At 40.8% G+C, this 16,161-nt stretch overlaps 1 protein-coding gene across 3 annotated transcripts in view; it reads left to right on the top strand.

The window, feature by feature from the left end:
- The window catches only part of BCL9 (BCL9 transcription coactivator), a 261,354-nt gene that overhangs the window by 240,476 nt on the left and 4,717 nt on the right, over positions 1-16,161 (top strand). For all 3 annotated transcript variants that reach the window (XM_063446708.1, XM_063446691.1, XM_063446699.1), the window contains 3 exons: positions 7,324-7,507; positions 8,788-8,887; positions 12,222-14,466. In XM_063446708.1, coding sequence (XP_063302778.1) covers positions 7,324-7,507; positions 8,788-8,887; positions 12,222-14,466 — 2,529 coding nt within the window. The remainder of the gene's footprint in view (positions 1-7,323; positions 7,508-8,787; positions 8,888-12,221; positions 14,467-16,161) is intronic.

Below are 16,161 nucleotides of genomic sequence, written 5' to 3'. Positions count from 1 at the left end.
TGGTGATTGCTGCCTCTTGAGTTTAGCAACCAGGAAGTAACACCTGTTGGCTGCGTGAAAGGCAGGGCGGTGTAACCAGATTAATTTATAAAAGTGTAATTTTCTACTGAAATATTTTTTTTGCAAAATCTAAAAAGAGGACACTCTCCTCACACATAAGGCTTTTCAGCAAGCTAAAGTGCTCTATGGGTCTCTAGTGTCCCTTTAATGTCTGCCTTTATAAACTGAAGCTTGGTATGAGGTGCTGCAGTCAAAAAGTATTTACTTTGTATTGCCGAACTAGCCGATTGAGTGATGCATTTCTGTTCTTTTAGTATGGTTCTGCTATATTTTCACTTTTTGTACTTTTCACAAAACTGATACTTAAAGCGGCACACTAATGCCGAATCCCGTTTTTTTTAACCCCCTCCCGCCTCCACTACATCCAATTGACCCACTAGTCACCCCCAAATACCCCTAAGCCCCCCCCAGATTACCTATTTTTTAATCTGTATCTTCTGCCCCGATCTATATTCAGTGCGCCGCCATCTTTGTGTGGGTAGGTGAAGTCCCTGTGGGACACGTCATTTGCCCACACTAGATAGCACTGAGATTCCCGCACATGCCCAGTGAAACACCTGGACATGCGAACGGGAATTTCATCCATTCATTCATCAGACAGACGAATTAATAGAAAAAATCAGACGAACAAACTAACACTGAGTATCAGTGTTCGTTTGTTCGTTCGGTTTATTACAAGGAGGGAGCTACCGGCTTGCAGCTCCCTCCTTGTAATATGTAAAGATAGAAGCGGCAGGGAGCAGTGTTCCCCACCACTTCATAAGCCCCCCATGTCCCCCCTCAATCTATGGGGGTCAATATGACCCCCATAATAACACAAGGGAGATTAAAATCTACCGAATGCCCCTACTCGCTATACCGTGAGTAGGGGCATGTCTACTAAACAGCCTGTTGAAAAAAAATTACATAAATTACAATAAGGAGGGGCGGACCTATTAAGGGCCATGAAGATAATGAGGGGGGGGGGACCTATTTTCCCCCCCCCACCCCTCCACCCCTGAGCGGTGGGTGGGGGCCCTAAATAATAAAGAGGGGGGGACCTACTGTCCTCCCCCCGGCCCCCACCCCTGAGCGGTGGGTGGGGGCCCTAGATAAGAATGGTGGGGGGGGGGACCTACCGTCCTTGGCCCCCACCCCTGAGCGGTGGGTGGGGGCCCTAAATGAAAATTCCCCCCCCCCCCCCCCCCCCCCCAATCAAGGTGACTAGGGGTCCCAAGCCCCTAGTCTCTCCCCCCCCCCCCCCCCCACCATTCTTGTCTATGGCCCCCACCCACCGCTCAGGGGTGGTGGCCAGGGGGGGGGGGGGGAGGACAGTAGATCTCCCCCCCCTTATTGTTATTTAGGGGCCCCCCACCAGCCATGCAGGGGGGAGGTTATGCTCACTGCTTACTAGTCATGTCCCTACTCGCAGTATAGCGAGTAGGGGCATATTATTTACTAATACTAAGTAATCTTTACTTAGTATTAGTAAATTTGGCTGAAAGACCAATTTAGGTCTTTTAGTAGATAGCTCCCTAATACCGTGGGAATTAGGGAGTTATCTACTAAGCGGCTGCAAGATGCAGCCGCGGCAATGAATAGGATCGGAGTTTCATTCATTAGAAGAAATTGCGATCCGAACAAAGTGCCGAATTGCGTTCTAAAAGAAACGAACATACTGTTCTCATTCAGTTAGAACGCAATTCGGCAGTTTCGTCTAAAATGACAGGAAGCATCGTGGGAACACTGAAAGGTGAGAATTATGGGAAAATTTCTCTGACCAGCGGAAATGAAGCACACTTTGCTCCTCCGCTCGTCAGAGCTGGTCAAGCGGAGGAATCCTCCATAAGGCAAAGAGTCCCTACTTTGTCTTATGATTTTAAAGAAAACTAAAGAAGACAGGAAGAAAAGAATAACAGATCATGAGAGAGGGGGAGAAGAGGAATAGATTGAGGAAAGGTAAGTTCGGCACGACAGTGCCGCTTTAAGTCTCAAGCCTTCTACTGTGAATTCTGATTAAAGGACCACTCTAGGCACCCAGACCACTTCAGCTTAATGAAGTGGTCTGGGTGCCAGGTCCAGCTAGGGTTAACTAATTTTTTTATAAACATAGCAGTTTCAGAGAAACTGCTATGTTTATCAATTAGTTAAGCCTTCCCCTATTTCCTCTAGTGGCTGTCTCACTGACAGCCGCTAGAGGCGCTTGCGTGATTCTCACTGTGAAAATCACAGTGAGAGCACGCAAGCGTCCATAGGAAAGCATTATGAATGATTTCCTATGTGACCGGCTGAATGCGCGCGCAGCTCTTGCCGCGCGTGCGCATTCAGCCGACGGGGAGGAACGGAGGCGGAGAGGAGGAGGAGAGCTCCCCGCCCAGCGCTGGAAAAAGGTACGTTTGAACCCTTTTCCCCTTTCCAGAGCCGGGTGGGGGCACCCTCAGGGCACTCTAGTGCCAGGAAAACGAGTATGCTTTCCTGGCACTAGAGTGGTCCTTTAATGGAATTAAGCCGCCTTGTTCCAGCATTTGGCATCATTTGACAAGTCTTGCTGTTTTCTTTTACTATAGGCTGCTAAAAGATTGCAAGCTATGTTGACAAATACTTCATTTTTCTGGGTACCAGTTGCTGTTTACAATGTGTGGAAAGCTGTCTAAATTGATTATATAATGTTTAAGCCGATGTTTTATGCAGTTCTCTAAAAATGCATCCGATAAGTGTTGCGTTGGTTGGCAGTGAAATATGGTGACTAACAATTAACAGAAGAAAATGTTCTAAAATATCTCTGAGCTCTTTAAAATTCACAAATCTGGGAATTGGGGCTGTATTTTGCTTAAGATATTTCCAGTTCTAAAGGTTTTGATTGTGTGCCCTTGGTTTTCTCATTAAGCCCTGGGTCCCAATCTTCTATTGTAAACCTAGCAAACAGAATTATACAATTCTGACAAATACAATACTTTTACATGTTTCACCCCTGCTCATCTATTTTACACCTGTATTAACAGTAATATAACAAAGCACATACATTTTTTTAACTACATCTATGATTTAAAACATTGATTTTTAAATGATGTTTTACAAAGTATGGCAAAATATGCTTGTGTGGTTTGCTTTTCTTCTCCTCTATTCCATGATGTTACTACTAAAAGTTTTGGTATTTTGCCAAAAAGGATAGATTGTTCCACATCAAAGACCCAAAAGTGGCACATCACTGGTTATTTACTGAATGTGCTAAAAGTGGTGAAAGTCTGTGACCCCCACTGCATTGACAGAACTAACAATACCTGCTAATAATCATTTTTGGAGACCTCCTTAGTGTCACTGCAATTTGTTTTATTTTTTTTCCCTTTAGAATATTGGTGGTGTTTAAACATTTTATGGATATTCTGTTTTGCTACAGCTGTCCCTCTATTGCTGTTATATTTTTTACCAGTTACTGATTGTTGCCATATTCCTGCATCTGTACCCCAGCTTATGGTTTTACGCTTATCTTTCAGTAAAACTAATTATTTTTCTTTAATTCTGAGTCTTTTTTTTTTTTTCTTCATAACCCCCTCCATAATTAATTGCATGTTAATGTTTGCAGTGTTTTGTTTTTTTTCTCCAATCCCATAGTTAAAATATAATAAATGGTGGTCATACTGATATCTTAAATCATCGGATTATTATTTTTTTTTTTTTTTTTTTAAAATCATTTCCTTTTAGAGTTTCCTTTGGAACATGTTTAATTATGTGGTTATATTGGTTATCTGCGTCAGTTGTGTCTGGCAAACCGGTTTTGCTCTTTCGGATGTATTTGTGAAAACCTCTCATTTAGATTGTGCCTGTCATGGAAACTTGCTTTGGGATCCCTGTCTAGATAATGAAGTGTTAACTGTACTGTCTAGCAAACACATGGTATTTTAGTTTTGATTGTGCTTACCATTTACTCTGTCGCCAGCACGGAGGTAAAAACTACAGATCTGTCCAATGGATGTGCTAGCGTCCCACAATGCATAGGGAACTTGCTGGGCACATATCTTAGTAAGTGGCAGACAACAGGTAACATTTAGTGTATGCCTTTTCCGCTTGATACAGTGCATCCATTAAATTGTCTTTTTCTCTGAAGCTGAATTTCTCTTTTGTGTTTGTGATGAGTTTAGAGTTAGAGTATTGCTGCTGATATTGATCGTGTTTAATGATAATACTGTATTTTGCTCTATTGTACTCCCCAGAATAACTTTTTTTTTTTTCTATTTGGGTTTATTTCTGTGTATTGTGAATTAGTGTGGCGTCTTAAGGTGTTCCAAGAATGAATTTTTTGCTTAAACTGATCATTTCTAAAGCGTAACTGGGTTTCTCAGTGTTTTAAGTTAAGGCTAAGAACCTGCAGAGTATAACCATGGAATACATTCCCAAACAGGCTGCACATGTACAGCCAGTCTCCAAATATGTGCTTATTCACCATGTGCCATTGCTCAATACATTCTATGTTTGTATATACTTTTATGTTGTGTCAATATTTCATTCCATTATCAAATTTAACAATCACTACATTCAGGTTAGTCAAGTAAACTAAACCTTAGTAGTATATATGTTAAATATAAATAAATCTGTGACACACCATTTACCACACCGTAGGTTTGCATTTTATTGTATCCCAAACTGTGTAAACTGGTGAGACTGGAATGGTTTTTGATCGCAAAGGTCAGAGCTTGTAATAGTGATTTACAGCAGGTGTGCCAAATATAGGTCTGTGGCCAGACTTGGCCCACTGGGCTCATATTTACAGTCGAGGCGCATGGGAACCTGGTTCTCACACTCCCAGCTGGATGTATTCCCTGTAAGGAGTGCTTGTACGCTTCCTGTACACTATCCAACCAAACAGATACAAGTTGCGGTGTAAACCAGAACTGTGATCCCCATATAACTGTTTGGGTCCCATCTCTCCATGCACCTTCACATTGTGCTGCAGGGCTGGAGAGTCACATTGTATGCCACCACCAGACCATACAGCAATGGAATAAGGAGTGCCTGAATTCTAAATCAGGGATGAGCCTCCTTGTTACATGGAAAGATGGGAGTGGGATACTTTTATTGTGATAAAAAAAAATGTTTCACAAGGCTCCTGGACAAGAAAAAAAAATAACTGAGCTGTTTTGCTTTGGTGCGCTGTGATCCTGTTATACCCCCCCCCCCCCCCCCCCCCCCCAGTTTCTAAAATGTTTTATTTTTTTTGTCTCTAACTGGATGGGATTAATTGGTTTTGAGTGTCAGCTGACGTGGTCAGAAAATGAAGTCAAAGCAACTGGGTAGAATAGATGATATTGATGCGGAAGCAAGAACTTTTACTTTAGCAAATATCTGTGAACAGGAGCCAGAAAGTGACCAACTGAGGGCCTGGTAAAAGTCAAACATTCGATGTTTTGACTCTTGTTCAGGAACGTTGTCTGGTCCCATAAGCACTACGTTTTGCTGCAGTGGTTATCGTCCTCACAACGCTCATTTGAATACAGAATACTGTTGTGTACCTGATATCCATTCTAGAGCCATTCTAAATCTTTCAGGCTTGTGATTTGAGTACTATGTGGTATATTTGAGTCGGATACAACACCTATATCACATGGAGCATAAGTCCTTACCAATGCTGCGTATTATAACATTACGTACTCATGCATTCTGTATACCATCCATTTCTAATCTACATTTCAGAAACCTATTAAACATGTCACTTACAGTACACTTACACAGAAGACTCACCCACCTACCTAGTCTCCGTGTACCATAACAAGCAGATGTGGCTAACTGATCAGGCTTCCCTATTATTGATTTAAAAACAAACTAAGTTCTTGTCATGTCACCACTGTTTCACCTCTGTAACTGGAGCCATTTCCCTTTTACTGCGGTGACCTTTACATCTGTGTATGCTATTAAAGCAGCAGACAAGCCACAGTGTCCACGCATAAACAATCTGTGTTTGGAAGCTGCTACGGTTATGGTAACATGGAAAACTGACCTTTCTCTTTCCTAGATATCTTAAAGGAATTGGAGTCCGATTAAATTGGGCTCTTCCCCATGTAGAAAACAGACTGCTTCCATATAATGAACATTATGCCCCTGCTATTAGTCTAAGCTCACACTGAGCTTCCTGTAGTGTGTACACGTAGGATAATGTTCATTTCTCATTACTGTCAGTGACTCTATCTTTATACCAGGGATTGGAATCTAGGAGCCAGCTAAAAATGTTAAGAGCCAGATTTTTTTGATTTTTTTTTTTTACGTTTCATTAAACTTGGATATATATATATATATATATATTTTTTTTTCTCTCTAAAATGCAAGTTCAATATACTTTATATAAGATTCTGGCAGACAATATTGCATTTGCAAAACCCTATGCTTGACACTGTAATTTTCCAAAATCACATGAAATCTGTACATTTCGGTTACTGTTGTTCTTGTGTGTTGTCGGTTACTGTTGTTCTTGTGTTTAGAGCAATAAAACGTATGAAGACTATACCTGCGAACAGTGCTTTTTTTGGGGGGGGGGAGTTTTGGTTTTTTTTTACATTTCAAAAAACAAATCTGAACACAGACTTTGGCCAGGGTTTCTGACTAAGTGTCTAGTTAAATAGACTGGAAATACTCAATTTATGAATACCCTGGGTTCTCTACTTTTGCTAATGGTATGCTAAGATGGGGTTAATTTTCATTCCTGGGCTGCCATACGGTCTCCAGGGCAGCATAGGCCCAGCAAAACAATCTGGCAAATTACAATATTTTACACAATGAAAAGGCAAAAGTGCTTAAACCCTGTAACAAAACTCCATAAAACCTGTATGTAGAGGGTACTGTTGTACTTGTGAGACATTGCTGACTACAAATCTGTGTGTTTTATTGCAGTAAAATGTAACCTAATTATGACATTCACAGTTAAAATGCCATGTAGAATTTGAAAAATAACAATTTCTTAATTTTTCCAAACATTTGAGAATGTTATTCATATTAAACGGTTTCAAATCTATATATTTGATGTGAAATGAAATCCTGATTTCTCCTGAACAAAATATACAGTAAGTGTGGGTGCACTTAATTTAAAAGAGGTAAATTATGGTTGAACAGACAGTCAAATTCTAGGTTTTGTTTTGATCAGAACTAGTACAATTTCCTCTGTCCCGAAAGGGTTAATTCCCTTTCAGGCTTGTTTTCATTTGAAGTTTATGTAAACTACATTGTCTCTTAACTTCTATGCTTATCTTCATTTAAAACACGTATTTAATTGTTTTTTTTTCTTTTGTTTATTTTTAGAGTGCAACACTACAGATCCGGTGATGCCCTTAGAGTCCCATGCCGCACACACCATGACCCCATCCAATACCTCCGTCCCCAGAGCTTCCACTCCTTCACACGGGCCAACATTGCTAGACTCCGCACCCGAAAGAAAAACGCCATCAAAAGTGGTCTACGTCTTTTCTACTGAAATGGCCAATAAGTAAGTGATTTAAATTTTTTGTGTTCTTAGGAATTTAGCAATATCCTGTAATATTCTATCTAGTCACCAGTGGACATTAGACTCGAGGAGAAATATTTTAGCCGTTGACTTTTCTTGGTGTATCATTTCTCCACAGATAGGGCAGAACAGATCTTTTGCCATGTAGTATGAAGGGCCTTCAGCGATCCTTTTTCCTTGAAATAATAAGTAATACTAGTATATGGAAAGAAGCCTTTGAGAATACACATTATAAGAAAATGATTAGTTTAATTTTTTCTTGAGATTTTAAAAAGCAGAGTGCTGCTGTTGTGAGACATCTCTAAATTCTGTGCTTTAGCGAGATTAGGGCTCGCCAACCTTTGGCATTCTATATTTTTGTGGACTAGATCTCTCCGTATATGTTGCCAGCATTATGGCTGTAAGAGATTAGTGGGAGATGTAGTCCACAATATCTGGAGTGCAGAAAGTTGCCTAAACCTGAGCTAAGTAGTCGATTGCATCATACCGTTACCGTCATGCATTTAAAAACGGCTCTTACATTTTATTTCAACTGTGTAAGAAGATGGTGGTGTTGTCAATGACTGGATGGCAACAATGGCAGTGACTTTTATAAGGCTTGTTTGAGTCATCCACACCCTTTGAGATAAACCTGTTTAGAGAGAAGGTAGTCCCTACTTTATTTTAAGCTTGCGTTCAAAAACACTAAAACAGTTTAGGGAAAGGAATGACACAGCTAGGTTTTAATTTATAATTTTACTCCAGAAAATTTCTTTAGTTTTTGCATTAATGACTTCAACAGAGAAGTACAGCGTTCATTTGAGATATCTGTATTCTTCGTGTAGATTTTCTTCCCGTGTGCAAATTTGTGGACACTCAGAATTGCGAGCTGTGGGGAGATAGATTACAAAATATGAGCATAGACGGGATTTAATTATCGGAGCTTGAGCATCCACATATGTGTGTGAGTTATTGTACAATGCTTAAACAGAAATCTCTGCAAAATATCTACTGCAATCGTACTTGGTTCTCAGTCACACTAGCGTTTTAGAAGCGTGCAATGTTATTCAATTACAGAGTAATATTACCCATAAACGGCATGTTTATTTCATTAAACTAAGTTTGCAAGACCTGCACAGTGCCACGCATTGTTTCTCCTGTAAACCTTTTTAGAACGGTTTCTGTTATGTAGCAGTGTGTCGTGTATTGAATTTGCATTTTAGCCATGTAGTTTCCTGCTTGCTGAGGGTGCTTGGCTGACCTGATACTATTTTACCCCACAGAGCTGCAGAAGCGGTCATCAAGGGACAGGCCGAATCCATTGTTCTCTTCCACATCCAGAGCACCTCAAACAGCAAAGCTGAACGCACTTCAACTCCTACGGTGGGATAACTAAGCTTTTCTGTTGTATCTGTGCTCTTGTATATAAAGAGGTGGATGAGCCTACTGTTCTTTGTGTTTTTAAGATGTTATTGCAGGTTCAGCCAATTGGTAGCCATTTAAATGCTCTTCACTGACAGCTGAGACTTTTAACATTGCAGGACAAGAACTCCTTATCTGAAGCACTGCTTGTTTTTCTACCCTTGTACTTTTAGCCTACAATTCTTTGGGTCCTTGTCTATGGTTTTCCAGAGATAAATCTACTTAATCGTTTCTCTGTTATCATAGGCAGCGAGTCTTGGCATGTGTAGTGCAACTTGACAGCTCTTTGGGTAGACTTGATTGCCTATATATATATATATATATATATATGAAAAACAGGAGCACTCGCTTGGATTTTTCAAATGTGAATAAACTGTTTAATCACCACTCAGCATCAACGTTTCGACCCTTCAGGGTCTTTATCAAGATAGTGATAATGCACATAAAGTACAAATATATACATAGTAGTAATTGATTAACTTACCCCACCTGTGTGAAGTGATTCCGGAAGTGAAACTAACCGGACGGAGTGTGTGTGTGTGTGTGTAGTGTGATGAGAACGCCTACGTCATGACGTCATATATATATATACGTTGATTGAGGATTTGACTACACATGTAAGGCACAACTAAGAATAAAATATCTTATGGATGAAGCCCTGTGAGTGCACCTATCTTCTATTGTATGTGTATGTATATATATATAATCTATCTCTATCAGTGGGAAAACGTAATGTGCATGTAAAAGCCGGCTTTGCATCATACTTTAGAAAAACCACATGATGGGAGCTTTTACACAAGGAAAAAAGTGTAAGCTTGTGAAATTTCTGGATAAACAAAGACTCGTCAACACTGCTTTAAGTGATTTTAATCAAATGTCCGGCATGGCAAACCTTGAACGCACACGACTGTACTAAAACACCTTGGGAGTAAAAAGGCTGCCACTTAATTTGTTAAAATCTTTTTTTTTTTTTCACGCTTCAGCAGGGTTTCAGAGTCCCTATTTGCTGTGGCGTTCTTACCGGGGCATCTGCCTTGACTGTAAAATGTAGAATTTGTGAGAACCTTTTTATATTATATCAACAGTTCTACGTTTTCAAATAAAAGCCTTCCCCCGAAAAGTAGTCACAATAAATCTTTGATTTGACTTCTGGTCGGTGACCAAAAATTGCACAGATAAACTAATGGTGCCCCTCTGTCTGCCATAAAACATTTACCAGAAAAAACCTAAAACCATTCAGGATATTTACTTGTCGGTATTTTATGAGATCACCCTAGTGTCACTGGTCTTTTAAGTAGAAAAGGTATTGGATTTCAAATTTTTCACTTGGAAATCCAAAATTGTTGGACTGGTTTTTCTGGTTAGAACCCTAAGTACGGGGATGTTAGGAATTTTTTTTTTTTTATTTATTTTTTTTTTTTTTTTAAGATCTTCCTTCTTTGACATGGGTGGGCCAAAGGTCAGTGTATTCACTGGCCTGATCAGTGTCTGTGCTAAAGTTAATGTTCTTAATGACCGTTCAGGGATTGTTTGTAGCAGCAAACATTGAACGCTCATAATATAGCTCTGGTAAGAATACTGCCCTCGATATGAGGAATGGAACAGATTACTTCCATTTATTACTCTTAAGAGTATTTTTTGTTTTTAGCACAACCGGAATTCTTCACAATAAAGTTGTTTTTTTTTTGTTTGTTTTTTTTATACATGTGGGTGTTTGGTAATAGATTTCTATTGTAAATTGAATGTATATGTGATATGCACGTGGATAGCAACCCACAACCAAAAGAAAATGGCTAGCTTGGGGATGAATGAAGAGTTGTATGCAGTTTTCCCGCTTTATGTTAAAGGAATACTATAGGCAAAACAACGTTGGCTTAATGAAGCAGTTTGGGTGTATAGATTATGCCCCTCCAGTCTCACTGCTCAATTGTCTGCCATTTAGGAGCTAAATAAATGTTGTTTTAATTTATGCTGCCATAGACACACACCTCCTGGCTGTGACTCATCCTGCATGAAAAGATTGTTTAATTTTCAATCCGATTTTAACTTCCTTTAGAAGTTTTTATCTATTGCTCTGTAAATGTTTATCTTTATTCACACACATTCTATATTAAACAGAATGTAATAAAGGAACCTAGGACATTTTGGTTCCTTTTCCGAAAGTGTTTAGGAACGCTGTGCACATTAAATGCAGGGGAGTTGTGACTAGAGCTGTACAAACAGTGATTTAACTCCTTAATAGCAGATAATTCTTATCTTACTGTATTATCCTTGTTTGCCAGGGCAGCTTATCATTTCTATTCCCCAAAGTAAGCCCATTCATGTGTTAGCTTAACAGGTGTCTGTAAACAATGTATTGCCCTAGTAGGTCTGCTACGCACATCTATTGATACACCCACCTCAGTGAAGGTGTATTGTGTTACAATGGCACCAAATTATTTACTTTGTTTTTTCTACCCCGTTCCTTGCAATTACAGGGACACTCTTAAACATAACTGCTACACCTCATTGTGGGGGTTACGGTGTTTGAAGTCTTTGGGCGTCTATGTTCTTTCAAAGACCAGGTCTTTCCCGGGCAATTGGTGCTCAACCTTCTGCTGAAGTACATTTATTCGATTAGCCCTGTAGCCTCAGACATGTTGGATTGCAGGCAAAGTCCTGGTTATTTAAAAGACTGCTCGATGACAGATTGATTGAAAATGGGGAGTCCTCACCCAGACTGTCATAGCACAATAACTTCTACTGTTATCTGTAGTGTCTGTGGTACTAAAAATGTCCCTGTAAGATTTAACTGGATGACCTTTATTGCAACACTTTTTTAATCTTAACTTTTAAACTGATCAAGTGCCCAAAATGCATATTGTATAATGTGCTCCACTACTGAAATGTTTGGTAAAATGTATAAAAGGTTTTGTTTTGTTTCTGGGAACAGGCTTACTTTATGCATGGTTTAAAATGTGTAACAGTAATTTAGTAATAAATATAGAAATGCATTTACATTACTTTTTAATTTCTTAAATAGTTGTCTTCATAAATGTGTTTAAATCCGTTCCTATCGGGGGGGTGGGGGGGTGGGGGTGGGGGGAACTATTCCATCAGAGTATTGCTATAAACAGTAGAAATTCTGAGTGTGATCAGGAACTTTGTTCAATGACGTGTATGTTACAAAATGTTTAACCTGAAGCCCATGGCATTGCCAGATGTTAACAGCCAAGTGTGAAAACACTCATATACTTATGGTATATTATGATAGTTATATAGTATATTTTACTTTTTTTTTTTTTCTTCATTGCAGAACACTCAAATAGCTACAAATATTAGAAATGAACCGAAAACACATCCCAGAGCACCTACTCCACAAGAGCAGAACCATTCGCAAGCTGCCAAAGTGCAATCCAATCAGACTGCTACAGCCCTGCCCTCTAAGACTACAGCTCCCCATTGTTCACTTGGACAAGACAGTGGGGTTGTGGAAAATAAAATCACAGCCAGCAGCCCTGCCAATTCTAACGTTCTACAAACTGAAGGGTGTGGGCAGAGTTCTACCCCTAACCCTCAAGTTGCCAGTCCTTTATCACAAGTGAATGTCCCACCTCCAGTAGATTCCAAGACAGAGTCAAAACCTGCACCTCCACAGGTGCCAGGTGGGGATCAACCACCTATAGGTGAGAATCCTGATGGGCTTTCTCAAGAACAATTAGAGCACAGAGAACGGTCTTTGCAAACACTTAGAGATATTCAGCGTATGCTTTTTCCTGATGAGAAAGAGTTTGCCATGAAAGACATTACAGGCCAAAGTGGGGGACCTCAACCGAACTCTGGAATGCTGGACAATCCCCAGAAAAAACTTGAAGGACCTATACAGGCTATGGTGGCTCAGTCACAAAATCTAGGTAAAGGTCCAGGGCCTCATCCAGATGGTGGAATGTCATTTGGGCCACAGGGACATAGAGACATGCCTTTTTCACCAGAGGATATGGCTCCACCAATGAATCCTCAGCCTGGCCAAGATCACCTTGACCACATGACTCCAGAGCAGGTGGCATGGCTCAAGTTGCAGCAGGAGTTCTACGAGGAGAAAAGACGCAAACAAGAGCAGGCTGTAGTGCAGCAACGTTCTTTGCAGGATATGATGGTACACCAGCATGGACCTAGAGGCATGGTCCGTGGTCCTCCGCCCCCTTACCAGATGAATCCTGGTGAGAATTGGGGACCAGGAGGTCCAGAGCCCTTTTCAGATGGAATGGGAATGCCACACCCTATGCCACCCAAAGGTATGCCCCCTCATCCAAATGTGCCTGGAAGCCAAATGCATCGTTTACCTGGATTTGTTGGAATGATGAACCCTGACATGGATGGACCTAATGTTCCAAACCCTGCATCTAGGGCTGGACTTCCTAGTGTTAATTGGCCTGAAGATGTGCCAAAAATGTCAGATGGCCGCAACTTTCCTCCTGGTCAAAGTATATTCAGTGGCCCAGGGCGAGGTGAGAGATTTCCAAACCCCCAGGGCATGTCAGATGAGCTTTTTCATCCACATGTTTCCGAAAAACAACTTGGTGTGCCTCCTGGTATGAACATAGAGGGAATCAGACCTGTTATGGAAATGAACCGAGGAATGGCACCTCAGAGGAATATGGAGCCTGGAAGTGGCATGTTCCCTCGTATGCCTGGAGATGCAGCACTGAGTCCCTCGAGGATGGAATTCCACAAGGGCATGCCTCCTAACATGGGCCCAAATAGAGAGGTAGAATTTGCCATGGGCCCAGGCAACATGAACATGAAGGTTGATATGAACCTTAATGTCAACATGAATTCTAACCAGCAGTTAATGTCTCAGAAAATGAGAGATGTGGTTATGGGTCCGGAGGAGATGATTAAAATGAGACAAGGCAGTTCAGAAATGCTCACCAACCAGCAAAAAATGCATTCTGCACCATTTGAACACTCCCAGCAGGAATTCGGCATGAGCGCCAGGTCTTTTCTCAGCATGCCCCAGGGTCCTGGTGGGGTGTTGAGAAATCCCAGAGAACAGATGGGGCCTGATCAAAGGACTAATAGCCGACTCAGCCACATGCCACCTCTACCTCTCAACCCAAACAATAATCCAGGCAACCTCAATGTTGCTCCCCCTGTTCAGCGCAGCATGGGGCGTAAGCCTTTGGATAATGTTTCTGTTTCAGGCAGTCAAGTGAACTCTCCAGGTGTGAATCCTTTAAAATCTCCAACAATGCGCCAGGTTCAGTCTCCAATGATGGGCTCCCCGTCTGGTAATCTTAAATCCCCTCAGACTCCGTCTCAGTTAGCCGGGATGCTGACAGGACCAACAGCTGCAGCTGCTGCTTCCATTAAGTCCCCACCCGTCATGGGGTCTGCTGCTGCTTCCCCTGTCCACCTGAAGTCTCCGTCCTTACCTGTACCTTCCCCAGGTTGGACGTCTTCTCCTAAGCCTCCAATGCAAAGTCCAGGAATACCCCCAAACCAGCACAAGCAGCCCCTTGGCATCACCTCACCAGCTATGATGGGGAATATGGAATCAGGTTGGTACTCCTGGACCTACCTTAATAGTAACTTTTATTTTTAATTTAATATGCAAAATTCTAACGTGGCATTGTTAATTCAATTAATCGCCTAGCATTTATATGATTGTGTTGTAGAAAGGGGTTGATATACAATAAATTAACATGGAGGGGTTTCGGGCATAAAACGGACTATGAAATCACCATTGAGAATTTACAGCTAGGCATCCTTGGACAACACAAACTCTTATAGGGTTACTCCAGGCGCCACGACCACTTCTGTGATTTGCAGTGCTCATGGTGCCTAAAGTCTGCAGCTTTTCACTATATGAGCATCCTATTAGGCATATCTATATTTGGGCAGAGTTCAGTACAATTGCTTTGATTGTAACAAAGTATTGCTCTGTTGTATGACCCCATTCTGCTAATTACTTCTTTGTTGGACTATCACAATGGCCCCTGGTAGCTCAGGAAGAAAAAGTTTCATAATGTGAGGGTGGGCACTTGTTTTAGGAGGATAGCAGGAGTCTCTACAATGATTTGTGATGAAATCGGAGTAGTTGTGGTTTGTTTGTTTTCTTTTCTAAAAATAGGCAAATAGAGATTTATAGTGGTTTTAAATCGGTTACTTTGTGAAAGAAATTATTCACGCCCCAGAAATGTGAGCATTATTGTCCCCTGTGCATTTTTGTGTTTTGTAATAGAATTGATTTCTGAACCTCGATGGTCGGATGTTGCCATGGCAACCTCAGTGAAGACTCTAAGGAAACATCAATTTTAACCTCCTGGACACTTAATATCTCTGCTGCTCATATTTCCTGAACAGAGCATCAGATTAGAAAAAGAAAAAACCCTTTCTTAAAAGGACACAATGAACCCTCATATTATATAGAAACATATGCTGAATTCTTGGCGTTTTTAATTCTAGAGGTGTGTGGATTATACATATAACATACTGGCGATGTTGGTGTCTCACAGGTCACATTTCCCGTTGGTGAAGCTAAGAAGGGTTTGTGGTAAAAGATGATGTGGTGGGGCAGGTGCGGAAATGGGTGAGGAGGTAGACAAAGATTAATACCTCTTCCGGCACCTAAAGAAATGGGTTCTGATTTTTTTTTTTTTTTTTTTTATTACCCCAGCAATTGTAAGGACAAAGCCTGGATAAAAACCTGTGTGGCGCGTGTTGGGAATAACACTTACCGTTCACTTTAATGTGCATCTAGGGTGGCAGGGCAGGGCTCGGTGTAATGAAGTCCTATGGTTGTATAGCGTTTTCATTCTTCGTGTGACAGCCACATACTAAGGCTTTCTGCATCCAAGGTGCATATTAGGGCTTCATGTGAAGGTTTTAACCATGATGTGTCTATTAGATGAAGGAGCACAGTTTCTGCACTATATAAAATAGAGAATTATTTTCAGTTCACTCCTAAGTAATGTTATGGTGCAATGTTTTTGTTTTCTTCAATGAATTGAATTAACTGCGTTTTATAGTAGTAGGTGCTTCCCTGCTTCTTCGGGTCACTGAACTATTTAGCTGAAGTTTAGGAAGCCATCCAACCAAATTCTGTAGTCAATACTGCAGCGTACAGGTGCGAACTTTCTTCCGATGTTATATGTAGGTGAAGGTTTGCGTGTTGAACATAAACAATTTTTTTAGTTTTAAATATGTGATACGGCTGAACTGCAAATTATGACGTGTCTAGGGGTTATTAGGCT

Source organism: Pelobates fuscus, chromosome 1, assembly GCF_036172605.1.
Source record: "Pelobates fuscus isolate aPelFus1 chromosome 1, aPelFus1.pri, whole genome shotgun sequence".
Classification (NCBI taxonomy): Eukaryota; Metazoa; Chordata; class Amphibia; order Anura; family Pelobatidae; genus Pelobates; species Pelobates fuscus.
The sequence above is the reverse complement of the archived record's forward strand: the minus strand, read 5'-3'. Positions and strand labels throughout refer to the sequence as shown.